This window comes from Apium graveolens, chromosome 4 (genome assembly GCF_009905375.1).
Source record: "Apium graveolens cultivar Ventura chromosome 4, ASM990537v1, whole genome shotgun sequence".
NCBI lineage: Eukaryota > Viridiplantae > Streptophyta > Magnoliopsida > Apiales > Apiaceae > Apium > Apium graveolens.
In genome coordinates, this window is record NC_133650.1 from 305,143,959 (window position 1) to 305,164,309 (window position 20,351).

General features: G+C 35.3%; 1 protein-coding gene and 2 pseudogenes across 2 annotated transcripts; 1 reads left to right on the forward strand and 2 right to left on the reverse strand.

Annotated features, from left to right (window-relative positions):
* The window catches only part of LOC141720014 (caffeic acid 3-O-methyltransferase-like), a 28,552-nt pseudogene extending 20,044 nt beyond the window's left edge, over positions 1 to 8,508 (reverse strand).
* Positions 8,509 to 12,795: 4,287 nt separating this feature from the next.
* LOC141721513 (uncharacterized) lies at positions 12,796 to 14,949 on the forward strand. Of its 2 annotated transcripts, none has more exons than XM_074524462.1 (2): positions 12,796 to 14,147; positions 14,485 to 14,949. In XM_074524462.1, exon 1 carries the CDS (start codon positions 12,932 to 12,934, stop codon positions 14,129 to 14,131), a length of 1,200 nt encoding a protein of 399 aa, XP_074380563.1. In that variant the 5' UTR covers positions 12,796 to 12,931; the 3' UTR covers positions 14,132 to 14,147; positions 14,485 to 14,949. The 2 variants fall into 2 exon arrangements, with proteins under 2 accessions (XP_074380563.1, XP_074380562.1); XM_074524461.1 differs by having other exon boundaries at positions 14,503 to 14,949.
* The window catches only part of LOC141721516 (caffeic acid 3-O-methyltransferase-like), a 118,337-nt pseudogene continuing 112,285 nt past the window's right edge, over positions 14,300 to 20,351 (reverse strand).

The following is a 20,351-nucleotide window of genomic DNA, read 5'->3' on the forward strand; positions in this document are numbered from 1 at the left end:
ACCAAGTTGTCCACGACGTTCAATCAAATTGATCATCTTAAGTACATGGTCATTCACAGATGATCCCTCAGACATCCTACAACCGAACAGCTCCTTCGATATCTCATATCGAGCTGTTCTCCCTGCCACATCATACAACTCTTGTAAATGCATGAGGATAGTATGAGCATCCATATGCTCATGTTGCTTCTGTAGCTCAATGTTCATGGAAGCTAGCATGATGCATTGAGCAACATTTGCATCATCTATCCACTTACGATACACAACATGTTCATCATTATATGCATCACTAGCAGGTTCAGTAGGCTTAGGTGAGTCAATCACGTATTCCAGCTTCTCAATCCTGAGAACAATTCTCAAGTTTCGAAGCCAGTCAGCATAATTAGGACCAGTCAATTTGTGAGCATCTAGTATGCTCCTGAGTGATAGTGCAGAAGACATAATGTACAAAGTAAATCTGTAAATGATAAACACATAACAACACTTAGCAAATATTCGATTTCATTTTAAAACACTATATGAATCGGGTCTATATTCATAAGTGGCTCCCACTAGTTTATCTAATTTATTCAACCCCCTACGTGAAAAATTAAGCATTCATAATGCTAGTGGGAATAGGGATCCTACATTCCATTACACAACCCCGGCTGTGGCACGAAACGCCATGTAATGTTCAATAGGCAGACAACTCTTGTCAATTACATCTAATGTTATTCCCTAATCAAACTTTAGCCTCTTGAATAATTGAGTCACGGCTGTGGCATAACAAACTCAATATTCTAAGTCAAGTCAAACCCAACAGTCCGTACAATTGAATCAGTCCCCAAAGGCCCACGGCTGTGGCACGTAACGACCTTTAGATTCTTATTCAATGTACACATCTCTATGTAATAGACAAGTATTTCTTATTTCGAAATCAAAGCCCTCGGCTGTGGCACGAAACGATAATGATTCAAAAATAAGAACTACTTTCTACCATATTGGAAGGCTATGACCGACACAAGCCCGTTGTGTCATTGGCCAATTACTACTTGATATTATTTAATTTTAGAGGGATTATATTACGTTACAATCATAATCATATTATAAAGAGATTCTTCCTTTTAAATTAAATATTTCAAATCAATAATCAATAATCAGATGATTCCCAGATCGGGTGGAACATTGTCAAGAGGCGTCACTTAATAACCCTTTCTTACAGATAGAAATCTGTTGTTGACAGAATCATCCTTTCTCTCATATCGAAAATTCATATTCAATTACGTGTTTCATAAACACAAGAATCTCATGATTGTATTCATAATATTATTCTTAAGGTTATGAAACAATTTCACTATACTAGATTGTCTAACAAACGCCTTATGTTCATTTAAGTTCACCTAAATCTATCATCGCATGATAAACTAAGCATATATCACATATATCAACATGAATAAACATCAAGGTAGGCATGTTATATCATCTAGCACATTAGTCTAAGCATTATACATCTCTATGTATCACATGAAGCATTTAAAAGCAATTAAAATAATCAAAAACATCTTTAAAACACTTCATGAAATATAATCAGTTCAAAACTTTTATATAAACTAAAATTGATCACTCCATTAGATCCGTCTCGGAAAAACGAATCCAACGATATATTGCACGCCCAAAATGGAGTTACGAAACTCCAAGAAAATCAATTTAAAATTAACAGACGGGCTGTAACGCATTACAGGAACGCGTTACAAGCCCTGTAACGCATTCCGGTGATGCGTTACAACCCTTTTAAGCCATTAAAGGGTGTAACACATTCCGTGAATGCGCCACAGGGGTGTAACGCATTCCCGGAATGCGCGACACCCTTATATTTTTTTTTCAGCAGCCGTCGCCTGCTTTCTTCTCGGAAAACGAGCCGCCTGACATTCTCTGTCCTTCTCCGTGCAGCAATCAACAGAACAGCAAGACAACAGCAGAAACATATACATCCCATACAAACATATATATATACTATATATATACATATATTTACTTATTAAATTACGAATTTTAATTGAAACAACTCCAAAAATTTATAATAAAAAATCTATACATCATAAAATTATGAAAAAACAATACCCAGACGATCTACAACACTTGTAGAACCCAGATCAACATTCAAAATTATTTTGAGAAACGATTTCTCATCAGACAAAATTAATCCATATGATATAACTTGTAAAATTCATAATTAATTCATACAAACACATAAAATTCTGAAATTTTTACCACAGATCTATATGCATACAACCTATGCTCTGATACTATTGTTGGATTTTTAACGCAGCGGGGGCATGGAAAAACACTTTTACACATATAAAATCCAAATAAAAGCATACAGATCATGAATAAAAATTCGAGGGATCGAATCTAACCTTTAAAAATAATTCGGAGACAACGATCAGAGATCCTTAGCAGTTGCTCCTCAAGTGTGAAGCACTCCACCGGTATCCACCTAGAAAACGATGTTAAGGAGGAGGAAGGAGGTGGAGAGAATTGGATTTTCCAAACTTTTTGGGTTTTGTGTGGGTTAGAATAAAATTAGGGTCTATAATAGTGTATTTATAGGCAAAATTTTCTGCTGAAATTTTCCCATAAATATTATTATTATCCCATTTATTATTCTCATTAATAATTAAAACATCTTTTAATCATTAATCCTTTTTCTAAACACTTTAGAAATAATTCTCTCTCTCGATGTAAGATTTTCTTACTGATTAAGATATTTTTTTACTCGATTGCATATATGTGTGTATGTGTATGTATTTTTTATGTTTATATATATGATTCGAAGTTAATTATATGTTTTTTGTGTTTGTTAAAGTATTATTCTTACATAAATTGATGTGTTTCACTTCAAATCAAACTTCATTGATTATTCAGTTTTTATGTAAAGTTTTGCATGTTAAACATTCGTCGGTTATGTCAATTTGTTTAATATAGGTTAAAGTCATAATTTTTGGGTGTTTCGTCGGTTTGTTTACTCTTTTTAGAAGTATAAATGTATTTTTACGGTTAATTTTTAGGGGTTTGCTCTCGTTAACACATAAAAGTACTCGAAATTGATAATTCTCACTTAAATTGAAGTTCATATGATTTTTCAGTTTTCATGTAAAATTTTGCATGTAAAAGATTCGTCGGTTTTGTCAATTTGTTGAATATATGTATAAGTATAAATTTTAGGGTTTTTGTCGGTTTGTTTACGTTTAGGTAGAAGTATAAATGTATTTTTAGGGTTAATTTGTAGGGGTTTGCTCTTGTAAACATGATCCGTACTCGAAAATGGATAAATATTGCACTTTATATGTGAGTTTGGAACTTTAATTTATTGTATATATAGATTAAGTTGATTTAATGGTTTAATTTGCATAATTAAATAATGCTCTAATTAGTTGTGTTTATTTTTATCGTTAATTTGTGAAATGGATACGTTTATATGCATTTTATGTAATTTTAAATGCTTTTTTATGTAATGTGATTTACTAATGCAAGTTGTTTCATCGATTTTTTTGTTTTCATATTGGCTAATATATTTTTATTATTTATTTTAGGATCTTTTTGCTTGGATGTTGACATTGGTTATGATAAGTCTTGTGGTGTTGGCGACGGCGAAAAAAGGGAAGGGGAAAGACAAAGAGCCGGAAAAAGATAAGGGGAAGGCAAAGGCCAAGGGAAAGGCCAAAGTCGCGAGTAAGAAGGGCAAGGGCAAGGGTGCAAAGGGAAAAGGAGGGAATTTGCATTTGCAGGATGAGCCGACGGATTCGGATTCGGACCCGAATGATCCGACTCGGCACATGATAAATGCGGAGGAACGAGAATGGCGAGGAAGGCGACCTTCGATCACATTCGAGTGGCATATATGGAGAGAAACCTCCATTGAAGCCATATCGCATTGATATCTCCGATGGACAGTAAGTTAAAAAGTTTTTAAATTGCATTATTCCTATATGTTTATATTTTTGGTTTTGTTCAATATTGTTATGTGAATTGTTAATGTTTATTATTTTCTTTTGTTTAAATATAGTATTGAAGATGATACGGCTAAGAAAATACTTTTAGCTATGATTCGGGAGAAGTGGCCTTTTGGGCGTTACACTTATACCGATATCGAATAACGTCACCCAGGTTGGTTGAATGCAAGAGTCGAGGAGTTTCAAGTAAGTTAATTTTATTTTATTTTGTAATTGTCATTTATTTCTTGATTTTATGATGCATTTATCCTCATTTTCTTTTTTTTTGCAATTTTAGAAATATTATAGGCATCTTAAGAGGCAAAGCCGTTCAAAGGCCCAAAAAATTGTGGAAGATCACATTAAAGTGACGATAAAAAGGACTTTGAACGAGCTTAAGAAGAGGGTGGAGCGAAAAGTAAGGGATGAGGGCGTGAGCAAGTTGTCTTTGAAGCCGTCTTATTGGTCCGTTCCTTTTTTGGAAGGACCTTTTGGAGTATTGGGAGAAGAATGAAGGACACTTGCACCGGTCATCGGTTGGATCCACAACCGACAACAAGTTGAAAGATTGCATAGTGCCGGTGCAAGGTCATTCAATAAAGTTCGGGAGGTAAAATTATTATATTCCATCACACACACATACATACACGTTCATCATATTTAATATAATCAACTAATTATTAGGACGTGCTAATATAAGTTGTTTAATATTTTGAAAGGTAATGACGAACAAGAACAAGAAAAAGCCGACGAGACTCGAGGTGTCAGATAAATGTCATAGGAAAGTTGGATCCGATCCGGAAAATCCCGTCTACACTACACCGGCCGTCATGCGTATTGCGGTAATTTTTATGTACTTTTATGACCATTTTATGTGATTTTAAATGCATCTTTAATAAGTGAATTTATATGTATTTTCATGTGATTTTAAATACATTTTTATGTTTTTTTTATATGCATTTTTATGTGATTTTAAATGCATATTTAATAAGTGAATTTATATGTATTTTCATGTGATTTTATATGCATTTTTATGTGATTTTAAATACATCTTTAATATGTGATTTTATATGTATTTAATGTGATTTTAAATGCATTTTTATGTGATTTTATATGCATTTTTATGTGATTTTAAATGCACCTTTAATATGTGATTTTATATGTATTTTAATGTGATTTTAAATGTACTTTAATGTGATTTTAAATGCATTTTAATGTGATTTTATATGCATATTTAATATGTCATTTTATATGTATTTTAATGTGATTTTAAATGCATTTTTATGTGATTTAATATGCATTTTTATGTGATTTTAAATGAGGGTTAATATGTGATTTTATATGTATTTATGTGATTTTAAATGTAGTTTTATATGTGATTTTATATGCATTTTTATGTGATTTTAAATGCATCCTTAATATGTGATTTTATATGTATTTATGTGATTTTAAATGCATTTTTATATGTGATTTTATATGTATTTTTATTTGATTTTAAATGCATCGTTTATGTTTTAAATGAACTTGTAGGAACGATATGCCGCCATTCTCGAGCGCATGCCTATGGAGGTTACACAAACGGGTGATCGGGATGAGCCGTGGGATTGGTGGATGGAAGCATTGGAGGTCCCCCAAGGTACAAAGCCGAAAAAGAATTATGTGGTGGGGTTCCCCAATGCTCGGGCCACCGATCTCTTGCCTACACTTGCTACCCGGTACCGAGATTCCACACGGAATGAAGCCGGCTCATCCTCATCCGCTCCGAGACAACGTGAAGCCATCCCCGACAATGTATATCTTGCCATCGTGAGGAATGTGCTTACAGAGATCCGTGCTAATCCAAATCGATTTGCTCACCAACTTTCCGATACGGAAATAGCTACATTCGCACGTACCGCTCTCGAGGCCTCGGATCCATCCTCCGATCCTAGCCAAAGGTTGCAATGGAATAACCTTATCGATGGCTGAGATCATGCATATCGTGGGCTACTTGATTGAAGATATCGTCCAAAAGACGGAAGCTCGTGTTGCGGAGGTATAATTTTTGACCTTCTTGTTTATTTATTGTTTTCATTCACATGAAAATTTTATTTCTTCTTTTTAACTAGTTTAATTAAACTTGTATCTAGGAAAACAATCGGCGTGCTATGGAAGTCAATAAGGATTACACGTCCGAGGATGAGACCTCCGATGATGAGGACTTTGATGATGGCGGCGGTGATGGCAGCGGTGATGGCGGTGGATCGTCCGATGTTGATTTGTCGGATTAGTTTATATTGATCGGATTTAAGACTATTGTGATTTGATGGTTATGGGATGTAATATAATACGTTGTGATGGTTTTAAGACTATAATGATATAATGATACGGTTTAATCCTCCGGTTATCGGAGTTTGTGAATGTTTGCGTTGGATTTAATTACTATGGTTTAATTATGAAATTTACTAGTTTTTGCCAATGATTTTGAGTAGTATAGTTTAATGATTATCATTGTTGTTTATTTTGGTTGTTTGGTCATTTGGTTGTGATTGGATTGGATTTGTGTATTGATTTGGTTTGGTATCCAGGGCCTGCAGAAAAACCTGCAATTTTTTTTAAAATCAGACCTTAAAACCGACCAACAATAGGCATAACTGACCACTTTTGACCATTACAAAACCCAGAAAACCGACCGTCAGGTGACATAACCGACCACCTTCTTCATAAAACCGACCGTCTTCTTTAGAGGGTGGTCAGTTTTAGGACGGTCGGTTATGACATTTAAGTTAGCTTCTGAAATAAAACCGACCGATGTGCACACTTTGACTACGGTCGGTTATGAGTTCCAGTCAACATTTTAAAAGTAGACATAACCGATCGTCTTCTTTAGAGGGTGGTCGGTTTTAGGACGGTCGGTTATGAAGTTTAAGTTAGCTTCTGAAATAAAACCGACCGATGTGCACACTTTGACCACGGTCGGTTATGAGTTCCAGTCAATATTTAGAAATGGACATAACCGACTACCTGCGGTCGGTTATGACTCAGTGACGTGGCGACACGTATGCACACATGTTACCACGTGTACACAGTGACCCCACATTTTAGTAAAATGCCCAGGCACTTAACCGACCACTGTGTTGGTCAGTTATAAGGCTTAAACCCGACCAAAGGTCATAACCGACCAGGCTAAAACCAACCACCCCTGTGGTCGGTTATGACCCTTTTAACCGACCGTTTTGCCTCTTAACTGACCATTTTTGACGGTCGGTTTTGTCCTAGTTTTCTTGTAGTGAGGCGTCTAACTGAAGGACAGTCTTAGTAACAAGTGAGGATTCAGGTTGCTCCGGAAGAATGGACTCTGCAACAACTACCTTTCCCTCATCCGCAAGTTCTCGGTAACAATTTGTCAAGAATCTCAAACACTCTTCATCACTCCAATTGTGACATATCCACTACAGAGATCACAAAGTCATGAACTAGCGGATAAATTTAAATTAGCAAAAAGGGAAAGGGTTAGTTAATTATCAGAATTTACGCGACACACACTGATATGTAAACACATTACAAACCTTCAAAAATATGGCATCTCCTTTTGGCACGCTAGTAAACATGTCCCCTCCAACATGTTCCAAACCTATACAGGCACATATTACTAAATTTTGTGCAGTGAACTAAAAGAAATTTGTGGAAAGAGCTATAATTTACGGTGGTTTCTTTAGTTATATTATGCAAATTATGTATCATTACTATATATTAGATGGAGCATCTTTGACAACGTGGGGAAGATCGATGTTGATCCCTCTAATAGTAGGGTACTTGGAGATGATTGCATGAAGGGAAGCTCCTGTACCACCACCGACGTCAAGTCAACTAAAGATGTAAGACCTTCGAAACCATTTTAATTTTCGAGGATCTTATTCATGATAATAGTAGAATGATCTTTCATAGCTTGGTTAAAGATCAAGTTGAATCGAGAGTCTGTGCCAGTATAATCATATATGTTCATTCCAAAGGCCTTGTTAAATGGAAGTCCGCCATCGAGAACAGCATCTTTCAAGTAGTACATGTATATAAATAGACTAGTCATCATGATAAATTCACGACAATGCAAGAGTTTTTAATGTAAATAGAAGAGAACAGAATACATTACCAGCTCTCCCACATAATCTTATCATTAGCCATGAGCAAAAGAGGTGCCATGGAGACATTGTCTGTATTTTTAGTCAAATATCTGCAGACTGGCATTAAGCCATAGCTCCTCACTTGGAGACCTATTAGGTAGCTCAACAAGCTTACATTTGAGAACCAAGTAGCTAGCTGGGATTTTGAGTATACGGTCAAGCATAAGCGCTGCATCAAGGTTTGATGTGGGTAGCATGGAGGTTAGCTCATTCGGAGTTCTGTAGGCTCCCGGGCCAGCATTAGCAATGATCTCCAAAAGGTCAAGCTCAATGGCCACTTTCAGAGTCATGGGAAGTACAGAAGCAGTTGCGAGTTGCAATGTAAACAGACAAGCTTCTTCTGCTTCAGATGCAGTACTCTTGATATGTTGCACCATTGCTTGATTTCATTGGATGAGTGTGACTATGGGACGTACTTTTATAAGATGGTTTGTTGCACACTTTCTTTCTTGTTAGGTTATTAAATTTTACTTTCTTATTAGACCAACCTTTTTTATTACTATAAGGTGCTTAAAGATGACTTCCGACACTCTTTCGAAATATCTGAAGTTGGTTGTGGTCGAATATTCATTACCTAGTATTGTCCAGGTGAAAAAGATTGAATATATGATGGTAGACAAAATTTGTACTTCTTTGAAAGTATTTCTTCTTTGCATGAAGAAAGTCCCACTGCAGAATATATTCTGTTGTTCAATTTAGAAATATTCAACTCCCATGAACACTTATTATCTAATGCCTATAGACTTTGTTTTCCCGGCCTTTCTGAATATATCCGGGAGGCTGCTCAATATAGACTTCTTCTTCAAGATAACCATTCAGAAATGCTGACTTGACATCCATCTGAAATATTTTCCACTGATTCTAAGCTGCAATTGCTGTCAGAAGTCGTATGGTATCAACTCTTACAACTGGAGCAAATACCTCGTCATAGTCAATGCCATATCTCTGCTTGTAGCCTTTAGCTACCAACCACGCCTTGTATTTCTCCACTTCTCCATCTTGATTCGTCTTAGTTTTATAGACCCACTTGACACCAATTGCTTTGTGTCCTTCTGGAAGATCTATGAATTCCCAAGTATCATTCTTCTTGATTGAGCCAATTTCTTCGTCCATGGCTTTATTCCATTTGCTTTCTTCAGAAGCTTCTTCAAATGTAACTGGATCACATTCAGCCATTAGATAAAATAGAGAATAATCAAAAGATATTTCTACCGAACTTGTAGCTTCGTAGATATTATCCAAACTCCGCATCTTTCGTGGTGCTCCCCCTGAACTGCTGCTTCCTCCCGTGGATGGTGTCGATACAGGAGTTTGTTGATTTAGACTTGGTGGAGGAGTTTGATCATCGTCTCCGTCATCTTCAATGTTTGGTTATCACCGTCATCGTCATCACCATTGAAAAATAAACCAGCAACTTTTCTTTCATCCTCGCTCCATCTCCAGTAATCTGATTCATCGAACTCAACATCTCAAGAAATAATTAATTTCTTCATCAGGGGATTGTAGAATCTGTACGCCTTGCTTCTTTTGTCATATCCTGTAAAAATACACTTTTCTCCTTTGTCATCCAGCTTCTTTTTTTTCTGATCGGGAATATGGGCATAAGCAATACACCCAAAAATTCTGAGATTTCCAACTGATGGTTTGCTACCACTCCATGCTTCATTCGGAGTTTTATTTCTGACACTTTTTGTTGGACAACGATTCAACAAATAAACTGCACATTGAACGGCTTCCACCCAGAAAGTTCTTGGCAAGTGTTTTGCTTTCACCATACTCCTTGCCATATCAAGAATAGTGCGATTCTCTCTTTCTGTAACGCCATTTTGTTGAGGAGTGTAGGCTGTTGTCAATTGATGATTTATTCCATGTGCTCGGCAGAAGCTTCTAAACAAGTTTGAAGTGTACTCGCCTCCTCTGTCTGATCTGAGTATCTTCAAATAATGGCCACTTTGTTTTTCCGCCAGTGCTTTGAACTCCTTGAATTTATCAAGAGCCTCCAATTTTTCTTTGATGATATACACCCAACTTTTTCTGCTAAAATCATCAATAAAAGTTAGGTAATACCTATTACCTCCAAGTGATGATATATCAAATGGACAAGCAATATCTGTGTGAACAATCTCCAATGGCCTCCTGGCTCTCCAAGATTTTCCAACGGGAAAACTTTGTCGATGTTGCTTCCCCTTTACACATGCTTCACACAAATTTTCTGGTTCGTTGATTTCTGGCAAACCGTCCACCATTTTTGTCTTTGATAATAATTTCAGGCCAGAAAATCCAAGATGACCATATCTCAAATGCCACAACCACGAGTCATTTTTAATGACCGACTTTAAGCACTTCTGCACATTTGTTTGCATATCAAGTGTAAACAAATGATTCTTTGATATCCCCACATTTGCAATCAATTCCCGAGCTTGATTTCTGATAATGAGGGAATTGTCCTGCATCTGTATATTATATCCTTTCTCCACAAATTGGCCAAGACTGATAATATTATTTTTCAATGCAGGAATATAATAAACATCATTTATATATTTCTTTTCACCTTTCTTTGACATGATCGTGACGGTACCTTTTCCTTTCACCGGAATCTTTGACGAGTCACCGAAAGTAACTTCTCCGCTGATGGTGTTGTCTATCTCCGTGAACAATTCCTTATGACCAGTCATGTGATTACTGGCCCCTGAGTCATGATACCAAACATTCTTCTTACTTTCCTCGTCTCCTTTGTAAGTGAGGAACATAGCAGTGCCAACATCTTTGTCTTCTTTTGCTGCTGCAAAATGACTTCTTTCTTCCACCTTTGGTGCTCTACACTCATAACTGAAATGGCCATATTTATTATAGTTATAGCACTGATATTGAGACTTATCACCTCGTTGTTGATATACGCCTCGTCCTCGGCCTCTGAAATTTTGACCACGGCCAGATGGCTGATACCCTTCAGAATTCTGACCTCTATTGAAGGACTGTCTTCCTCGTCCTCGTCCACCACGGTAGCCACCTCTAAAGCCACCTCTGTTACTGCCAGAACTGTCACCAATGGACACCTTACTTTGCAACGCCTTTTCCAAATGGCTTACATCATCATACTGGTTCATTCGCTGCTCGTGGGCTTGAAGTGAACCAACCAGCTCATCAATGGAAATTGTGGATAAGTCTTTTGACTCTTCGATAGAGGTAACAACATAATCAAATTTTCTTGTTAATGAACGGAGCAACTTTTCCATGACCCGAACATCATCGAGATTTTCCCCATTTCTTTTCATCTCATTTGTCACCGTTTTCAAAAGCGTAACAAATTCACTAATATTTTCAGAACTCTTCATCTTCAAATTTTCGAACTCACCACGTAGCACTTGGAGCCGAACCTTTTTGACTTTCTCGACACCCTAGAATGATTTCTGCAGAATCTCCCACGCGTCTTTCGCCGTTTTTGAATTTGAAATTTTTTCAAAGGTTGATTCGTCAACTCCTTGAATAATTGTATATAACACCTTTTTATCCTTTTTCCTGATCTCTTTCAAAATCATCTTCTCAGCATTTGACAGGGCTGCTTCAGCGGTTGCATCTGTGGGCTCGTCATACCCGCTTTCGACAATATCCCAATTATCGTAGGAACCGAGTAATACCTTCATTTGAATACTCCAGTTCCCGTAATTTGTACTCGTCAATTTTGGAATATTTGGTTGCACCATCGTCGCCATTTTTCACGAACGGAACCTTAACTCTGATGTCACTTGTTGGAAACGTGATGAGTTTGCAAAATATATATTTATATTTTTAGTATAACTCAAACAAACAATATATATTTTTAATGTTAATACAAGCAACAGAGTACTCGATTTTTACTCAATATAGGCCACTGCCTTTATACTCTAAAATTAGAGCTTCAGCTCTTTTGCTACAACTGTGGTGTACAACTTTACTAAGATGTGTATATCTACATATTATCAGAAACATACATCCTTATTTATATATTATCAGAAACATACATCCTTATTTATAGGATACAAAGACCTGGTTTACATCATGCCTTACCTCACACAATATTTATTATTGTAGCCTACTATATTGACTGCATAATCTTCTTAATTTCACTGTAAACCGTGTTACAGCTATATACATCCAGGCAATATTTTTTAAACTTGTGCAGCCTACCATTTTTCACGCTATTTACTCTTTAACAACCAAGCCTTCTATGCTAAGTTTACTTCAGTTTAAAATACTTCCGTTTTATCCACATCTGTAACACCTTACATGCATATATCTTTGACTTAGGCCATTAACCTTAGCCTACCATATTTTCACGAAGCTATTATTGCTGTAACTTTATTCAACCAAGTTATTTTTTTTATTTTTGTCTCGGGAGATTTTGCAAATTCTAACAGTCTGCTATAAACACGAATAGCGATGAAAATTCTAGTTCATCTGCTAAGTTAATATCTTCCGGTTATTCTATTAAGGCGGCTTGGAATTGCTTCTGGAGAATCTTTCAAATTTCCACAAGAATTTTCCACTTTGATGCTAATCTCCCCACTTGCTTGTACTTGAAAACTATGTTCATAAGAAACCAATGTTTCTTTTTTGTTTTATAGTCAGGAGACTATTCAATCTGGCCACCAGTCGATGTTTCTCGGAACAACCATGATATCTTAATAGGCAAATGTTCCATGTGGAACACTTAAACCTTGACCTTCTTAGACGGTTGCAGTACGTAATGCAAAACAATATAAGTGGTCTATAAGAATCTATGATTTAAGTGGTCTGCACTGAACACAACTATATCTTAACATGAGCACTAGCATGATAGAGATTACAGAGCACTTGACACATCCGGGTCACAACCTATTACAACTTGAGAGCAACAAAGAATACCTTTGTGGTTGCTGCAAAACATTTGGATCCGGCAAAACTTTTCAATGCAGCTCATGTAGCGACTTCAATATGCATGAGTTTTGTGCCAAGTGTCCTGAACAACTCTCTACGTTTATGCACCCTCTCCACCGCTTAAGTCTAGTGGTCCGTAAGGCACATGGCATGCGGAAAAATAATCGTACCTGTGATGTATGCGAAGACGACATTGAGGGTTATTTCTATCGGTGCAAAGATTGCGATTTTGATCTGCATCCAGTATGTACTGAATTGCCTCAAAACTTGAGGCATGCACTTCATGTTGAGCACCCTTTGGTGCTACAGAAGCCAACAATCGATGCTCCTTGTTGCGTATGTAAAGGTATCTGTAAAACTTGGCGCTATAGGTGTGGGGAATGTGATGGCTTTGATATTCATTTGGATTGTGTGCTAGTAGTGGTATCTTCAACTACCACTAGAAATATTCAATTCTCACCGCCATACACACTACAAATCCCGCCACAGCCACCATTTCACGGTGCTTGTTGGGTGCCTCCTGGCTATTCTTATCCATATTTGCAACAACCACCACTTCACGGTGGTGGTTGGGGGCCTCCTGGCTATTCTTATCCATATTTGCCACAACCACCACATCACGGTGGTGGTGTGCCTCCTGTTTATTCTTATCCATATCATAACATGTACAACTTTGGCTTTGTAAATGCTCAAGCACATCTATATAGTCCTGTATATCATCATCATCATCAACCTGGCTATGTGCAAGCATATAACATGTATAATCCTGCATTTAGCATGTATAACAGTACACAATACAACCCTTCTGGTTGTGGAAATTGCAAGCCGCAGGCACATAATGAGATGAACAACCCCGATGTCGTCGGGACACCTCAAGGTAACGAAAACCAAGATCATCATGTCGGATCACCAAGTAAGATGCAAAATTGCGCAAAACATGATGATGATGATCATCATCATCAGCAGCAGCAGCAGCAGCAAATAGTTGGTTCAAACATGAAGATGCCACGACGTAAAAGAATGTTTAAAATTGTTGGTCAATTAGCAATTGGAGTACTTTCAAGTGTTATTTTCGGAGTAGCATTCCCTGGTTTATCAGATTGACTACGAAGATGGCAAGGTAAATTATAAGTAAATTAAAACAGATATTTTTATTCCGATCAGATCTCGGATCGGATTTTTCTTATCGGATCGGATCTCGGATTGGATTTTAAGAGTTTTTAACGTTATCATTAATGCAAGAGTTCTCGGACAAAAGTTAAAGAGAGCACATACACTTCAAGTTTTATTTTCATTACAGAAATTTATTGGACTTCTAAGAAATACACCAAAAGAACTTGTTACTCATACCAAGCTCTACTTGCACAATTCCATAATCCATATATCAAAAGCGCAGCACACCTTGTCGAAACGTTTAAATCCTGCACGTTTAGCTAAGGCCTCGAATTCTTTTTCAGTCCTTTCTCTTCCTCCAGGAATATGTGCCAACATAATAGCATCAAAATGAATGGCTGTCCTAGTTGCATTTTCGTTTCCAGGATGCTCCGGAAGAATGGAGTCTGCTATTATTACTTTACCATGTTCCGCGAGTGCTTGGTAACAATTCATCAACAACTTCAGGCACTGTTCGTCGCTCCAATTATGACATATCCACTATGAAGATCGCAGGGTAAATTATAAGTAAACAGATTAATCAAGTTCAAATTTTGTAATTAATTATCCGATCATGTATACAACCTTTAAAAATATGGCATCTCCTGTTGGCACACTAGCAAACATATCCCCTCCAACGTGTTCCACGCCTGTACACACACATAAGAATTAACTGGAGTTCAATTTAACTATGGAACGAAATAAAAGAATATATATATATATATATATATATGTGTGTGTGTGTAATAATTAGCATTGTGTTAAATTTATGACTTTGCCAAAGTTTGTGTAGACCTTCCTCACAGCTTAACATTTTAGATTGACCAGTTACTTAACATGTATTTCTAGTATTAGAGCAAGAATATATTACCAGCTTTCCATCATAATCTTATCCATATTCAGAAGCGTAAGAGGTGCCATGGAGACTCCATCTGCATTTTTTGTCAAAAATTTGCAAACATTCGCTAATCCATATTTTCGCTCGACTTGACCATTGGCTAGCTCATTAGCTCATTAAGCCCACATTTAAGAATGGAGTAGCTAGCCAGGACTCGGAGGATGCGGTCGATCATAATCGGTGCATCCAAGTTTGAAGTGGGCAGCATAGAGGCTACCTCATTTGGAGTAACATAGGCGTCGGGGCCAGCTTTAGCTATGATCTCCAAAAGGTCGAGCTCAATGGCTGCTTTCAGAACCATAGCAGTACTGAAGCAGTTGCGAGTTGCTAAAGCAAGCTTCTTCATCTTCTTGTGAATTAATTTTAGTGTGCATCATGGAATCCATTTGAAAGATCTGTTTAATTCGTAACAATTATGGTGTTTGCGTACCCTCTTTTATAGGCTGGTTTTCGACAGATCAACTTTAAACATACAATATCTAACCAGGTTTTGAGCCGACAGTATATTTGGTTGAATACAACAAAGATTATGATAGTTTAAAATATGTCGACGAACAGTTACGTTACTGATTCACATAAATAAAAAAGGCAGATGGCTCGCAAAGGTAGACACATGCCCACCATTTTGTAGGAATTGATTGTAAGATTCCTAATTTCAGTTATTAAAGACTGAGATTACTATATAATAAGTACTAACTAATTGTTCTTATATGTGGTGTTAGCTGCAAGGAAAAAAGGAAGTGTTTGGCATAGTTAAGGAGTGCAATTGCTGGCCGTTAATGATCAAGAGATATCTATATTTGTACAATCTTAAATGCTACTATTGCTCATGTAACTTTTACCCCTAATTTACCCATGACCCACGATCCATGATTCATTTTATTTTTTTACATATAAAACTTTATATTATACTCATATCCATGTATATTTCACATTTAAATTAATATTAACCGATATGGAAACTAACCTAATATACAATTTATACACCTAAACTGTTCCTTGATTAATACAACTGAATAGTACATTTGAATTTTTTCGAATTGTACTCTGTCTAAATATGGTAATGCTGTATAACTCTAGCCTCCTCCATCGATCGTCTCTTTCATTGCATGCTCTGTCTACAATCACGATATCATTATCCATACATATATCTATATGCTTATCCATGTATTTGAATCTTTATTTTTATGATCCTCATAATTTTGAATTGTATTTTTACAGATGATTACCGATGGCTGCTTCTGAAAAGCGGGTAATCATTGTATTTCATTAATGATTCAAAAGTATGCCTCTGTTTTCATTAATTTTTTGATTATGTAAAAACTTAAGTTTTGCACTCCAACTGTTTGATTTTGGTTCTAAATAACTATGTTTTGTTATTTTTGTTATTTTCTTGAAGAATGATCTTAAAATGAACGATGAGGAAGTGTAAAATGATTCATCTTATGTAAATTTGTAAACTAATTTATCTTATGTATGTTTGTATTAGATGGTTTTTTTATTGTTTCAACTAATTTGTTCTCAATATTGTTGTGGATTATTAGTCGAACCAAAGATGGTTTTTCGTGTTTTTAGGAAGCAAGTGATTATTAGAGTTTGTCGAAATTAGGTTGAGTTTAATTATTTGATTATTAATTGTGTATATGTAGTTGTTGTCTTACGATGTTGCCTCATTTTTATAATTTGAATTTGGGAACAGCTATATTGTCGTATTCGTAAGTTTTAGCTAAAATTTAAAGTTTGATGAGACTGAATGATTTGTTTATTTTATTATGGACCTAAATTGTTGTTTTTGATAATGTGATTTTGTAAGCATCCATTAAGGTTGCATCTGCGAAGAAAAAGCGGTTGACGCTTATTGATTTTGACATTGGGAAGCCTTTTGGAAGAGGAAAGTTTGGGCATATGTATCTACTGGAAAAAAAGAGGGTCAATCCTTTTTTCAATCTTTAGATGCTTGAACTTATGTTATTTTCGTATAAGCATTTGGATTCATATACATGATCTCCATCTACTTTCCCACCATATATTGTCTTTTTATTTTGTAAGGAACTAAATATCAGTTTTTTGATGATTGTGTGATCATTGGAAATTATATGCGCAGTGAGTAGGCCATGATGGAGCATCAGCTACGCCACAAAGAAGGTATCCAAAATTATCACGACACCGTAATATTCTAAGGATTTATGGATATATCTATGATCGGGTATTCAAAAATAGTTAGCTCAATACATCAACAAAATTTGATCAAGCAAGAATATAATAGTACTTTTTTTAGGAGTTTTTTACAACCTTCCAAGAATTTAATTTTTTTTATTAGGGTCTAGATTAAACATTTAGCATATGTGATTATTTCCCTTAATTTTTATTAGAGTTGAGTAGGTTGGATAATATTTGTATATGCTATTGTATTTATCATATTATGTTGACATATCTAGACTATGTATTTTGGAGAGTGAATTTTGATGTATGAATGACTATGGCTCGACAAAGTATGCAGCAAAATTCTTTTACTTCTTTTATTTCTGGTTCTGTAGGATTATCGCGTAGCAATGCTAGATCAGCTAATCTGCAGTGTTGCGATTGTCTCAACAAAGTATGCAGCAAAATTCTTTATTATATATTGATTTTAGACTCGTTGAGAATATCAAACCAGTGGTACAATTATATGTAATGGTGGATGACACACAATGTAAACTTCAGGTAACTACTTCATTTTTTGTAGATTCTGCTTACAGAAACTGAATCAAGTTTTCTCATCTTCCTATCACATCACCCTAATATTCTAAGGCTTTATCGATATATCTATCATCAGGCAATCAAAAATAGTTAGCTCAATGCATCAACAAAAATTGATCAAGCAAGAATATAACATCAAATATTTTTGTTGAGGAGGTTTCTTACAACCTTACAAGAATTTAATTTTTTATTAGAGTCCAGATTAAACATTTGGCACATGTATTTATTTTCTTTCATTTTTGTTAGAGTTCAGCGGGTTGGACAATGTTTATATATGCTATTATATTTTTCATATTATGTTGACATAAAGGCTATGTATTTTGGACAGTGAATTTTGATGTATTAATGGCAATGGCTCAGATGTAGCAAAATTCTTTTATTTCGGGTCTTTAGGATTGTCGCCTAACAATGCTAGATCAGCGAATCAACACTGCTAGGATTGGCTCAGCAAAGTATGCAACAAAATTCTTTTATTATGTTTTGATTTTAGACTCAATAAGAATATCAAACCAGTGGTACAATTATCTGCAATGGTGGAGGACACCCAATGCAAACTTCAGGTAACTACTTCTTTTTTTATAGATTCGATCTGCTTCTAAAAACCGAATCAAGTTTTCTCACCCTTCTAGAGGACAGGTCACTAGCAGTTGCTAAAGTACTATTGTGGACATATTCCATGTTGAAATGGAGGTTCCAGATCAGTACTACTTTGTTAATATGGTACATTACAAAACTTGGCCCGGTGAAGAATCTTGAAAAGGCCCTTTATTTTGTGATTTTTTATGTATTTTTTCTGCTATTTTTAATGCCTTTTGACTCTATATTCTTATTATTTAAAAGGAATTAAAGTTTTGTGAGACATATATCTTTAATTTTTAGTTTCATGACTACGTGATATTTTATTATTATTTTTTTATAGAATGGACACTTTGAAGAGACATTTCCCCTTATGTGGATAATAGGGATTACAAGATCTCGAGAAAATTGATGTGAGATTTGAAGAGAAAATTTATACTGCTACAACCATCGAGGTTATATACTCGCACATTGCGTGTATTATTTGAATGTTACAATACGTTAACTCTATTTTGTCATATTTTCTTCAGAATATTTAAAATTTTAAGAAAATTGATTATTGAATGCAATGTAACTTTGTCATGATTTTTTATTAGAATCTTGCAATTATTCAATTTCATAATAATTATCAAAGAAATATATTATTGTATATGCTGACTATGGAAGCAAAGTATTTGATGCCTAATTCTATGTGGTCTAGCTCCTCTAATAAATGCGGAATCCCTCATATCCATGTAAATGTGCTTCTATACTATCAATTATGTTAAGTAACACATGTTTTCTTACCTTATATCTTTATCTAATTTTAAAAATAATATGTAAAATATATTTTGATGTAAAATATATGCATGTGAAAATGAGAACAACCTAACACCTTTAGCCTCTTCCTATTCACGTTTGTATTGCACGTGCGCGGTTATATCGACAACTTCCAAGATGGCTCACGGATAATTTGTTGATATTGTATCAGTTGAAAATTATAAAGTTTGTATACAATCACCGAGGTACATATAAAGGACAAAGCAATATTACATGAGATGTTTCACAAAGAATAATTTCTTTCAATATTTGACATGTCGGATAGATGTAATTCATGCATGAACATGAGCATTTTTACATGGAATACATTTTAAGATTTGGACCCTGGAACAGGAGATGTGATTTCTTGGTGTTTTCATAGAAAAATTAAAGTATAATTAATTTTGTTATAAAATTTAATGTTTCATGTCTTTAACAATAATAACTTAGTTTTGTTTATCTTATTGATTACATATATTGATCTTATTAATTTTAAAGGTAAAAGAATTTCTTTTCTTAATTATCTTTCATTTGTTGGTAGGAAATTTAGAAATCAGAAACTTTGGAGGAATCGAGTGAAGACTTAGGAGGTTATATATGGGTTTATTTATTTTCATTCAGAAGTGTGAGGTTTAGTGGGATTAAAAAGCAGTGTTCTTGAAAGAAATATGTCCTAAGTCCAATCATGTATGAGGATTTAGGAATAACTTTTATGTAATCTGTTTTGATTTCATTGATGTTAATAAAAGACTTGTTTTGTTTTTATTACGGGCTTTATCTATTTAAGTGTTTAAATAAGATATACCATAGTTTAGAGTAAAGCTTTTTATGGATTATGATGAGATCATAATAGTGAGACCTAAAAAGATGATAACTCTAAACTTAAATAGTTCCTGGTCATAGGATTACTAACTGGTAATTAATAATCCGCAAAGATCGGTACATACTATGCTTGCTTCATTATGAAGGATGTCTGTTCTCATCGACATTTGTGTGCTGACACTATAGCATAGTTGAACAACTGATGGAGTTCACTCACGTGTCAGCAGTTGTTCACATAGTGATAGTTGTACAAGTATCCTTAGACTTGAGGTCATCATAGTCATCTTGTGTACACTGAATGATGCTTTGGTTTAGTTATTAGTCTCCAGGGACAATTAT

What these genes read in the sequence shown, in the direction of transcription:
- LOC141721513 (XM_074524462.1), top strand. Translation starts at nt 12,932, where the DNA reads ATGAGCACTAGCATGATAGAGATTACAGAGCACTTGACACATCCGGGT.